Source organism: Silurus aristotelis (genome assembly GCF_946808225.1).
Source record: "Silurus aristotelis genome assembly, chromosome: 8".
Lineage (NCBI taxonomy): Eukaryota > Metazoa > Chordata > Actinopteri > Siluriformes > Siluridae > Silurus > Silurus aristotelis.
In genome coordinates this window covers 11,507,271-11,520,740 of record NC_139581.1, presented here as the reverse complement: position 1 = coordinate 11,520,740, position 13,470 = coordinate 11,507,271, and the positions used below count along the sequence as shown (strand labels likewise).

The following is a 13,470-nucleotide window of genomic DNA, read 5'->3' as shown; positions in this document are numbered from 1 at the left end:
TTGAATCCAGCAAATACTAATGCTAACATACTGTATATTCATAAAGCTCATTAGTAACACAGTAAGGCATGCCACAAGGTTCAGTTCTAGGACCCCTGCTTTGCACAATATACATGTTTCCCTTAGGAAATATTATTAGAAGGCACGGAATTAGCTTCCACTGTTCTGCTGATGATACCCAGCTATATATCTCATCAAAACCAGGCGATACAGCTCAATTGGCTTGGATAACTGAGTGTATTAATGAATTAAAAGACTGGATGACCCGCAATTTTCTACTATTAAATTCGGTACACAGAAGCTCCAGCATTTCAACCTGCATTTAGAAGGATGTTCTGTAACTACTAGTTTAAAGGTAAAATATCGGGAGTTATTTTAGACAGCAACTTGTCTTTTCAAAATTATATCAACCAAGTTACAAAAACAGGCTTCTTCCACCTTAGAAATATTGCTAAGATAAGAAACATGTTATCCATATCTGATGCAGAGAAGCTCGTCCATGCGTTTATGACCTCCAGATTAGACTAATGTAATGCATTAATAGGTGGATGTCCTGCATCATCAATAAACAAGCTTCAGTTAGTCCAGAATGCGGCAGCCAGAGTTCTCACAAGGTCAAGAAAATATGATCATATAACCTTAATCTTATCATTCCTACACTGGCTACCTGTTAAGTTTCAAATCGACTACAAACTACTGCTTCTTACTTATAAAACACTAAATGGTTTAGCTCCCATGTATCTTTCCAGTCTTCTAACACGCTACAATCCGTGACGTTTCCTGAGATCTCAAAACTCCAGACTTCTAGTAGTTCCTAGAATAGCAAAGTCCACTAAAGGTGGTAGATCATTCTCACATTTAGCTCCTAAACTTTGGAATAGTCTTCCTGACAGTGTTCGAGGCTCAGACACACTCTCCCAGTTTAAGTGCAGATTAAAAATGTATCTTCTTAGCAAAGCCTACACATAACCTACGTCACATATCATAAACTTGTGCTCCAGTACATTTGATCAAATCCACATGATTAACTTGTGCTGTTAATATCATGAACAGCAGCTATGCTAATTTCTCTCCACTGCTTCTCTTTCTCTACCCATCCCGATGCATCCTGAGGTTGCTCCAGCTCCAGTCACATCCCACCTCATAAAGATTACGGACCTTTAAAGAAGTAGATGCCGAACTCGCAAACTTCCTGTACCACCCAGAGACGTACCAGTGGCAATTGGATCCCACTTCATGTGTGGAGTTTTGACATTGGACCTCCTGGAGTGTTTAAAGGCTCAGGCATGGAGAAGCAGGTGTTGGATCTGTGATGATCGCAAATGTTGAGCTATTTTATGAGTTGCTCAGTAGCTTCTAGTTTTATAGCCACAATGACTGTATAAGACTGTAGAAAGAACATTACATTCCAGTGCTCATGTTGGTTTTTACTCTCCAGTGTTCTGTATTGTTCAAAGATTTATAATCACACTTTTGATGTCACCCAAATGAGGATTGGTTCCCCTTTTGAGTCTGGTTCCTCTCAGGGATAAATGCACACCATTCACCTTAACTGTTGATTTCTGTAAAGCTGCTTTGAGACAATGTCTGTTATGAAAAGCGCTATAGAAATAAACTTGACTTGACTTAGAAATGTAAAAATATAGAGCACTTACAGTGAGGAGGGTGGCTTGGGCTGCTGTGAGTACTATCATTGGATTGGTTGCTGGACACGGAGGACACACTGGCACTGCGAACGAAGCCAAAAGCTGCCAGGCGTGCAACAGGTAGGTGGGAGAAGCCCGGCGGGCGCAGGCCAGACTGACCTGATTTTGGGAGGAAGGATTTGGGCGCAACCACTAATATGGGCTTCTTTACCTCCCCTGATGAAACATTAAGAAAATACTTTTACTTTGGATTTCCAACAATACAAAACATCAGGTAGCATAATATAAAGTAACATAGGGTAAATAAAGTCTATTTGCAAAATTATTGGCAAAGGAAATTAAACGAGCATAAATGTAACGTGGAAATAAACACAGCCTAAAATAATTCACATAATAAAGAAAATGCTTTACATTTATTAGTTTTACTTATTTTATTATCTTATTATGGATATTTTTTTTTATCTCATATACAAAAGCAACAAAACAAATCCAGAATCCAAACCAAGTTTAATAATGAGTTATATTGTTCAGGACTTATTTCAAAGGCCCAGGTGTGGTTTATGTTCAGCCCTGGGACCTAAAATCAGACCCCTAGGCAATTAAAGATATTAAATGTTTCTGTGCTTTACATTGATCTGTATAAAGCAAAGGATTCTAAAATGCTCTATTGCTCTAAGTAAAACTAGAAAGAATCTTAAGCCTTAGCCATTAGACCGGGCAGAATACCAAGGATTTAAAGCTTAATAAACAAAGTCAGACAGTGTAAAAATTCGCTACTCTTGAATTTGACTGTTGGTTTTAACTTCAAAGAAAGAAATGGTGTAAGAGGCCCCATGCATATGCAATTCTCAAAATGATTACAGTACAAAGCCTTATGGTTGGTATGCACACGATTTAGCCTTAGGCTGGGTAATTAAACCGTAAACCATTTGGGGAAGTGTTAGCCTGTGCATTTTATGATTGCACTGCTGCATAATTTATCAGTGGCTTGCTACACAGGACTAGAGATGTAGCATATGGTGCGGGATTTATTCACTGCAAAAATGCATTCATTCAAATTTCTGACTGAAGTAATAAAAAAAGATTCTTAGAGTTTATGTTGCACAGTGGTAAATTCAGAATTTATGAAATTTAGACTTTCTAATTACCATGTCTATCAACGTATGTTTTAGTATCTTTTAGTGCCGGCTTGTCTCCATACATCTATCCATATATACATAGATACAGTGATTAAAAAATATAATTTCTTATAGTTAATTTAACAATGAAGTGTCCAAACATTTAAAACTGTCAGTATTACACTTATATAAGTCAATGAGGTGAAGAAATGCAATTTGCTTGCCTTTCGTGAACACCAGATTTATGGTACCTAGTGATTTAATATGAGAACGACAACAACTGCTAGAATAGGCCCAAAGTGACAGGAATCGTACTGCTCGCTCTGTGAATGTTTTCAGTGAAGGAGGTGCAGCAGGCAAGATCATTAATGTCAGGGTTGTTAGGTTTCTTTTTTTCATGCCAAACTAGTGTTTTCAATATTTAATTGGCAAAACAAGAATCTTGGCAACCCTGGATAAATACATTTGCTGTAATTTGTCTTCATCTATATAAACAGCTGAAACAAAGGTACATTGTCCTTTTAGAAGATATCTAAAGTGGTTTCAATGTCCAATATGAGCTACTAGACAATTTGACCTAGTGAAGCTGAGTGGCTGAGAGGTGAAGCTGATCTCTGTCCTGTCATCAGCATCCTGGCTTTGGTTGTAGGTTGTCTTGTAACAGCTCCAAGGCCGAGCTGAGGCCTTAGAGCCCTTGGTGATCGACAGGCACCAGCTACTTCATGTGCACCAATGTGGACACCTCTGCCCACCTAGAAAAAAGAGTTTAAGAATTTAAATAAGGGTAAAATGTGTACACAGATATAACAATACCATTCCAAAATATCAAGTGAATAATAAAAAGCAAAGCCTTTAACATAAATTCTTACCTCGTGCAGATATTTGCCTGGGAGTTCACCATGAAAACTTTCTGACTTTCCTACCATTTTATGAGGTACAGTATGAGCTGGTGGTCTGATTCCAGACATCATCAGGCAAGGTGGTGAGTAGTATCCAGATTTTTGCAAATCCTGTCGATATTTGTCATGTAGGATGTTAGAGGAGCTCTTCACTGGTGAGCCTCTAGATACTACAACTTTTTGTTCTTTTGTTGCCTGCACACTAGAGTATGGTGAAAGCCTTGAAGGCAGAGTAGATGCTTCATATGAGCTCTCTGAGGAATGTGGTTTTGGCTGAGGGCTCTTATGGACGTAAGTGATGATTTTTGGCCGGACATTTTTAGGCCGTTGAGGAGGAGAAGACTTGATAAATCCGGATTCTGATATAGATGGCTGTTGAGGAGAAATTGGTTTTGGGATGCCACTACTGAAACAGCTTTTACTTGGAAGCTTCAAACCACTAGCAAGCCTCTGCGGAGAACCAGAAGGTTCCAGGTTTGGAGTTCGTGTGCTGACAGTTCTGGCTGGTGAAGATAGAGTTTGTCGTTTTGGTGAGTTGGTGGTCTTAGAACACCGAGGAGTAGAAGGATGGGATGAAGTGCTCCATGGTATTTGCCTTTCCAGGCTGGATGGGCTAGCACTCTGAATGTTTTCAAAAGATGCCTTTTTCTGGTAGAGTCTGGGTTCTGCTACCATACTGTGACTGGGTGTTTCTATGAAGTCTTGCTTGAAGGATCTTTGAGTCATTTCTGAAGTGTCCTCCTTTTGAGATTTTTTAGATTTTACTTCATGACTGGTATTGTGAGGAGTCTTGCTGGCCACTGAAAAAGATTGTGCATCATCTGACCCAAATGGTTGGCAGGATTCTTGCTGAAACGAAACCGTTTTTGGATCTTTATGTTTGCATTCTTCCTTAATTGAAGTCAGGTGTTTCTCAGCATCTTCTTCATTATTTTCACTGGTATTTTCTTTCGTATTGTGCTCATTTTTAGCACCTGCAATGGTTGATTTACATTCATTTAAGTCATTTGTCAAAGGGTCTGAGGATACTCTAGATGTTTTAACAGGTTGTTTTTGAGCTGTTTCGTTTTCTTGTGCTTCTAAAAAAGGTTCCTCTAGAAGGATGGTAGTGTTCAGATTGAGATCTACATGATTGCCTTCAGTGTGTGGAGAACTTCTGCTTTTATCTGAGATTGTGAGACAGGACTGTGAGGCAAGGCTGGACATTGTGGAGTAACAAGATACAAATACATCATTATCTGAGCTAAACTCAGCTTTAGAAGTACATGTCTCCATCTCTTTGCTGGTGGACTTGTGTGTTTCTTGCTCCTTAACCTCAAGTTTAGGGTCTTTTTGAGTGATGGATTTGGAAATGGTTCCTAATGTAGTAGTGTCATCTTTTACATAACTGTCCTCTGAATCAACAAGGTAGGCCTCCAGTTCCTGACATTCCAACATCTCAAACTCTGCCAGTTCAGGATCATCATACTGAGAGTCTGTCCCCCAGATGATAATTTTGTCCTGTTCCTCAATATGAGATACAAAAGAAGACTGAGTACCAATGTCCTCTGAAGTTCTACCATCTTTACTTGTAATTTTATTTGCATTGGCATCCCCATCCCATGAATGCTCTGAGCATCTGTTGTTGTTTCTAATTTCCTCATCATTGTTCTGAAAGCTAGGTCCAACAGGTCCACCAAGCTTGTCAGTCATGCTCATGTTTCATTAAAAAACAGTGGTTCTAGGTTCTCATGACTGTCAGTTTAATTTTAGTTTCATTTCTATTTGAGGACTTTCTGAGATGCTTTCACAGTTTTAAAAGCTCAATTATATATTCTTGCATCTTGCTCAATTTTGACAGACACCAAAAGCTGTTGTTTTTAAGTGGCTGAAAAATAGACAAAGACAAAAGAATAAAAAAAAATTACAATATTTTTGGACACATGGTACATTGGATTATACAGGCAGACAATAAATTACTTTAATACACTGCACAATGCCAGAGGCTAAAAAGGCTAAGTGATATCATTATATTTAAATCGAATGGCCTTATTTTTACAAAGCATCTTTATTTAGGCATTCATCTTCTCTTAAGATGTTGAAAAATATGCACTGGCTTGATAAATTGAATGTGCTCATAAGCAACAAAATGTTTAATATGTCTATGTAATATGCTTTATTGTATATGCTATGACTTTTATGATCCCCTTTTCTTTGGCAAAAACACGATGTTTTTGGGTGACATTTAGGAGAAATATTCTGAACAAATATTGTATTTTAATTTAATTATACTAAAAAAACTAAACAGAAACCCATACATATGAAATGGCAAGCAGCATCCATTTCCCATTGCCACGTTTTGGTCACTCATTTTTTTCACTGAGTCAAAACCTACTGCTGCACAGAAATACAAATAACTGACCAGGATGATTAAACTCTACTCATTATCAATTAATCCAACCAGTCATAAATTAAAACAAGATGGATGCTCACTCCTTAGCCTTGCATATCTGATTGTGTGGAATTCATAACCCCTAATAAGAAAACTGATTGATCCATTCATCAGTTGACTTATAGGGACACTAGAGCAAAATAAAAAAGGCATCCATATCATGACTTTAGTATTATGATTTGATATGGATAAACAAATCTCATGTTTTTTTTTTTATTGATTTCATTCTTAATAAGCTATAGACTAATAATTTTGATTTATTTTGAATGATTAGAATGAACATAAAAACAACCTAGGAAAATGAAGTATTCTACATTGATGGGGTTTACGTGGTTATATATAATACCGTGGACATACAGGGAATGAAGCTGAGCTTAATTTTAACAGTCAAATTAGCCTGAGATTTTCTCTACATTGCAAGAACTCTACAAGTTCTGAGAGCCACAGAACTTCTTCTTCATGAGTTTGGTTTGAATGGGGTTTCTCCATATTGACAATTTTATTGAAATCATTAAAGAATTTGTATTTTGTTAATTATGGTGAAAAAATACAGTAGCCATAAATGAAAAAAGGCTCTAAAAAGCATGCCAGAATGTTAAGCACTGCCTTAAGTAGACACTTAAATGCTTGGAGAAGATAGAAAACATAGACCGGCATATATTAGTTTAAAAAGAATCAATATTCACCAATAAGTTAAATAGCTACAGTATATGAAATTTTCAGATTATTAAAAACTATACTTACATAATACACAAGTTAGTATAGACTGAACCAAACTAAACAACTTAAAGTATTGTATTGTTTCTTGTCATTTTCCATACAAGCTTAATTTGAGAAAATGCTTGGGAAGTTCTTACATAGTTGTTAGTTGATAGCTCTAGTAATTAAGCAAAAAAAAAAATAATTAATTAGACTCCAGAGAGCCTAGGTGACTGCCATCTTTTAGTTATAATTATATATCTAGATTTACATCATAGTTTCCTTTTTATGATTTGTGAAAATGATTTAAACCTGTTATGTTGTGACAAATACCACAGACACACTAAGCAGATGGTCTAGTAACTGTCAAAAAAAGCATTCCTAATTCATACACTTACTTATACCTAGCGCTGAGGTATAGAACGTGCATGGAACCAGTTGTTTTTCATTATTTAAAAAAAAAACAAACAAACAGTGTATTTAAATATGAAGAACACAGTGGCTGTCAAGGGCTATCATGATTATAGTGTCATGGTCATTTGAATTGTAAACAGTACGGTACAATAATATTATTATTTCCTGATTGAAAGGTAATAAATATTCATCATGAACCAGTGAAGCAGTTAAAGACTGTGACTTACAGTCTTGTCAGTCACACATGACAGCAGCAGAAATCAAAACCTACATGGCTTCAAAAAGAGACCAAAATATATGCTGTCAGACTGTACAAAGAAAAGATCCGAAATAAATCATTTAGACCTAGTATGATAGTCCCTCAATGTAACACGTTTTTTTTTAGATCTTGTGACCTGTAATTAGACATGGAAATTATAGCAGGCTGTTTTAGGTGTACAGAATGTCTCTCTCCGTCGTCTCCAACCTACATTCTCCCATTCCCATAGACCAATTTGAACCTGACCTACTTTTGACTACAAGGACTAAAATGTTGAAAATGTTCAGTTTTTACAGAGCTTCTGTTAGTCTACAACAATTTTAAACATTATAAACAAATTAGATTGTGAAGCAGAAAAGGCCATAAACTTACTAAAAACTATACACTAGAGAAAGTGCCAATGGCTTAACTAGGTGATATAATGAGTGCTCCTGGCAATTAAAAATCAAGAAAATGGCAGTAATTCATCATAGGTAGTTAAATAGAATATCAATCTAGCTAGGTAATCTTGCTAGCTAGTTAAATAGACAGCTGGCTTTTACTATACACCATTTTTGTCATCAGTATAATTACATACATCTTACAACCGTCTTGATTATGCTGACGTCATATGGCTATCCAAAGTATGTACCTTGGGTAACTTGCTAGCTAACAAAATGGTTATTGTACACATTGTGCTTTTATTTCTGTGCAATGAATTCTGATATTTGGCCAGATAAAAATGACTTTTATTCAGTTGCAAAATAGGTTTTAGTGCAATTTAATGACATTTAGAAACAACCTAAATAGACATTCAAACATTCTGTGTACTTTAGACTTTTTTATTTAATTTATTTAATGCTCAATCATGAACATATCTAGCAGCACACTGCAAAAAAAAAAAACAAGCTGGTACAGGTCAACAACTTGAATTAATGCTCAAATGACACATCAGAATGGGAAGGGTGTAATCTTGTGGCTTTGACCATGATAAAGCCATGGGTGCCTTACAGGATTGTTTAAGTATTTTTTTAAAACAGTCAGAATAGTGGCAAAAAAAAGAAAGAAAAACATCCGATGAACAGCAGTTCTGTTGGTAAAGCACCATATGTAGAGTGGTTTGAGGAGAATGGTTTAACTGGTTCAAGCTGACAGGAATGGTACGGTAACTTAAATAATCACTGTTTACAAATCCTAGTAAGCAGAAAAGCTCCTCAATTCGGATGTCTTGAGACAGATGAGCTACTGTACAATAGCATAGGAAACAACAGGTTCTAGTCCTGTCAACCAGTAACAGTAATATACAGCTGAAGGCGGTAGTGCAAGAATTTTGAAGAAGGCGACAACCTCGTGGTTTTAAGGAGAGGCAAGTTAGGGCAAGTTATTTTTTGAAGTAAACAAGAAGAGAATTCTCAATTGAGTCTGCTATCACTTTAAGACCAGAAAAACTGGTGTTAGATTCTGGTGGTTCTTCTGTATCCAAGTCAAGAAGTCCACCAGGTTATGCTGGGAATGATTTTAAAACAAACCTCTTTAATGTTGTCATTATGGTATTGTTTGTAGAATTTTGAGGACAATAATGTGTTTAATCCATTTTGGAATAAGGCTGGAACATAAATTGTGGAAAAAGTGAAGCGCTGTGAATACTTTCCAGATGCACTATAAATAGTAATACCATTCATACCATTCTTTATGTTCTCTTTAGAAATGTTAAGTTTGCATGAGTGTCTTGAAAATATATTGCTAATTTTATTTAAAATCTTTTATTCACTCTTAAATTTCAGGAAACTAAATTGTGTAACATATTAGGAACAAGGTATTTTTGTTACCATTCACCTTCATTCAAACAAATAATAATAATAAATGCAGGAGAGGAAATATACAATAAAGGTGTATGGGGACTGGAATTATTTTGATATTGAGCAATAAAATGGCTGTTTAAAAATGTTCTTGACATAAACATAAACAATGACAAAGATGTAAAAAGTAATATTTAAAAAAAAATGCAATCATCATTCACCGCGTATGGGGATTTGCATAAACCCCACCCCTCTGGGAAGTCCAACCTACTTGTAGCATAAGTCCCTCCCACTTGGAGGTCCCCATGCTGCAGCTATACACACTGGGGATACATCTGGTCCCAGACATCAGAAAGTGGTGTTAAATAAAGATTTTTGGGCTGTGGGGGCCGGGTTTTTATGCATTATGCTGCTGCCACATGATTGACAGGTGACAGTAAGTACACTAACCACAATTACTAAAGTGAACCACAGTTGAGTTTACTTTATATATAAATAATAATAAATAATAAACTATAGTAAAAATGTGTAATATATATGAAAGTGAAGCCAAATCATCTGATCATTTTGTGTAAATTCCCTGCGGAGAGAGCCTAATCCTTCATGGAAACATATCAAAATTTGATTTAGAATCATGTTAATGACTGCTTCAGGATTAGCTTTATTAGTCAGGGCCCTTACTTTTATGTGCAACACATTAAAAGTGACCTACTTTTATGGAAATCAAAGTTCAAAACGTTTTAACCATTTCCAGTGCCATTAAGGCCCCAAAGACAGTATATAAAAAAATCTTCACTGGCAGTTGAACTGGCTACAGTCCACACTACACACATTATTTGAAGCAAGAAGAAAGGATCAGCCATAGCTTCAGCTCAAAACTACCCTGGAGGTCTAACACATATGAGTATGTTCAGCCTATTACACTCACCAGAGTGTTGAAGACAGAGAACCCCATACAGAATCATGACTCTAACATGGAGAAATAAGATGTGTCTCAAATGTATACCTCTTTTTTTTTAAGCCCATGTCTGAAAACATGTAATAAAAACAACAGCCTCCTTCTTGCTCTTAACATGTCTGAACACTGAATCCAGATGTAGTGAATCTCTAGACATCAGGACTTGCTGAGACTTGTAGTTTATATAATAATTTAAAGGGCAAATAAAGAAGGTAGAATCTTTAACCTCTGTGACTTTAATTTCTTCCTTTCCTTTCCTCTTAGACCACAAGCTGCTTCCCTGAATTATTGATATGAAAAAATATACACATAGATAAAAAAAAAAACCTAATGAGCTCTCATTAATGTTAAACCATGGCTCCATGAATTTAACAAGACTTATGACATGTCTTACTTTGTCTTTGCAATGCATTAGTCATAGCTGGATTTGGTACTTCCTCTTTTTTTCTTCTTTTACTTCAGTTTGACACAACTTTTCCTACCTTGTAAACAGACCTGCTGCTGATACTAAAAAAAAATAACATCATCTGTTGGCTGCTGGTGCATACAGAGCAGGCCTGTCCCACCTGTTCCCCTTATCAAACAAGCAAACATACACAGGACTTGTCTGCACTGGACAAGCATGCAACATCTGTGCTTTTCTTAGGCATTAGGATACTGAATGTTTTAAACAACAGGCATTTATACATTAGTAATGCTGTCGGTTTGTCTATACTAAACATCTAACCTCCATATATCATTCAACGTTTCATCTTCACCTCTCTCTAATGTCTTAGTCTTAGAAGTAATGGTGGAGCAGTTCCTGTTCTAAGCCATTTAGCTTTCTGAACTGCTGTCCTCATTAAATATTAAGATAAGAACGAACACTCTAAAGCCAATCTGTCATCAGATCGTCCAAGCAGAAAAAAACAACAGTTAGTCAGTAAAAATAAAACCCAACAGCAAACACAATGAACATAGGGGTTATACAGCCTTTCCTATGAGATTAAATTTTTTCAAAAATGATATTATCAAGTATGTGCCGTTTTAATCTCAAGATATTTGATCTTCTGCAGCGCAAGCAATTGGCTCACAAGCAAACTTGATAGAGACAATAGCACACTATTAATTTTAAATAACCCAAAACAAAACTCCAAAACTATTTACACTACTTACTCAATGAGCTGAGAAAAAAAACAACTCAAAAACACAACATAAATTATATTATAAATTATTAAAACATCACTGACATTCTACCACGGACAGACCCACCATGATCCAGTTCTTATGATTGATCACAGAGCATAAACATCATAATGTGGTTTGCAGAACTATGAGCAGGAAAATACACGGACAGAAAAATGACTGTATGCTCACACACGTAGCAAAACCATGCATATGTACAGCTTGTACTCAAATTGGTGTTTGTTGTGTGTTTGTCAGATAAGTTTTCGAAAAGCTGGATATATTAACGTGATTTAATCTATTGGGGAAGATTAAGTCATGAGGTTAATTCTAATTAATGAAGTGCACCATTTCATTTCACACTAAGAGCAGTCATTATTCAGACCAATTAATGCACGATGCACAGGCGTGATTAAGCATCAGGGTTTTAATAAATACAAAATATGTATAATAATGTTGCACATAAAATATTTATCTTTCTTTTTATGCATACATATAGAAACATTAGAAGTGTACCAGTGAATGTGTAAAGGTACATACATACACACACACACTGTAAGTGATAACTGACACACTGCATTAAAGATCACAGTAATATCCTCCTGCATGGAGATTGTTTATCTGCATGCTCTAAATCCATGGTTCCTTACATGACTTACATCTGATAAACACATCCATATGAGGGAGGGTAATGCAGCAGTGTGTAGCCGTAAAATAAGGCAGGAGAAGGTGACAGGTAGCATTACACTCTAAACACACCGTACAGCATCATGAACAAAATGTTCTTACCTTGCAAGACGTTCAGCGTCAGTGAGAAAAGGTTGCACGATCAGTTCACATGTCTGTTTCAGAGATGGAGAGATAATTTACACACACAGCATCCTCAGCAGAGAGAGAGAGAGAGAGAGAGAGTGAGAGAGAGAGAGTGGGGGGGGGAAGAGGAGGAGAGATAGCACAAAAATGGAAGCTTGATGCGGAACGGATGGATGCTGCTGGTTAGAATCTTGTATGTCTTGGATGTATAAAATGCAGTAACAGCGCCTCCACATGGCCATTGTGGTAATCGTTGTCGAATATTTTTCCTCACAACATCAAGATTCAAAATTTCCCCTTATTACAAACATTGTTATATACAGAACACAACTTGCAGTGAAATGTAAAATAAATATATATTAAAAGGGATAATATAAAATAAGAGAAATATGAGAAGATAAAAACAGATAATGATACATTGGTACACCCTAAGTAAACATGTCACAACTGTGTAGCAAAGTGTCAATATTTTATGTGAGCACCACTGTTATCTTACACTTAATCCTCCTGGGCATGGAATTCCCCAGAGCTGCACAGGCTGTTGCTGGGATCCTCTTCCACTTCTCTGTAATGACATCACAAAGCTGCTGGATGTCAGACACATGACACTTTTTCACCTTCTGCTTGAGAATGCCCCACAGGTGCTCAATAGGGTTCAGGTCTGGAGACATTCTTAGCCACTCAATCACTTTTAGCTTCCTCAGCAAGGCAGGTGTCATCTTGGCTGTGTGGTTGGGCTCATTATTATGTTGGAAAACTGCCATTTGTCCCAATTTCTGAAGGAAGGGCATCATGTACTGATTCAGAATATCACAGTAGATGTTGGGGGGAGTGGTGGCTCCAGCGGTTAAGGCGCTGGGTTGCCGATCAGAAGGTCTGGGGTTCAAGCCCCGGTATCGCCAAGCTGCCACTCTTGGGCCCTTGAGCAAGGCCCTTAACCCTCTATGCTCCGGGGGTCTCTTACGAGGGAAATATCAAGGTCCGTGACGTCGGAGTGACGTGGGGCCGCCTTCCCGTGGGCTCACCACCTGCAGGAGGGACCGTAAGGGACGGTGCTGTGAGGATTGGGCAGCAGTCGAAGGCGGGGGCCTGCTTAGACTGCTGCCCCCACGACCCGAATTACGGATAAGCGGGAGAAAATGAATGAATGTTGGAATCCATGTTTTCTTCAATTAACCACAGCTCCCCAGTACCAGCAGCACTCATGCAGCCCCAGACCATGACGTTACCACCACCCTGCTTGACTGTAGGCAAGACATACATTTTCTTGGTACTTCTCACCAGGGTATCA

At 37.2% G+C, this 13,470-nt stretch overlaps 1 protein-coding gene across 1 annotated transcript; it reads right to left on the bottom strand.

Annotated features, from left to right (window-relative positions):
- On the bottom strand, nt 1-12,286 carry LOC310729840 (uncharacterized protein). Its single transcript, XM_083548398.1, has 5 exons — nt 12,156-12,286; nt 3,634-5,530; nt 3,329-3,516; nt 1,182-1,884; nt 1-1,108 (listed from the first exon to the last, which is right to left on the bottom strand). The coding sequence occupies exons 2-4, from the start codon at nt 5,359-5,361 to the stop codon at nt 1,854-1,856; spliced, it is 1,947 nt and encodes a 648-aa protein (XP_083404524.1). The 5' UTR covers nt 5,362-5,530; nt 12,156-12,286; the 3' UTR covers nt 1-1,108; nt 1,182-1,853.
- Between the last annotated feature and the right edge of the window lie 1,184 nt (nt 12,287-13,470).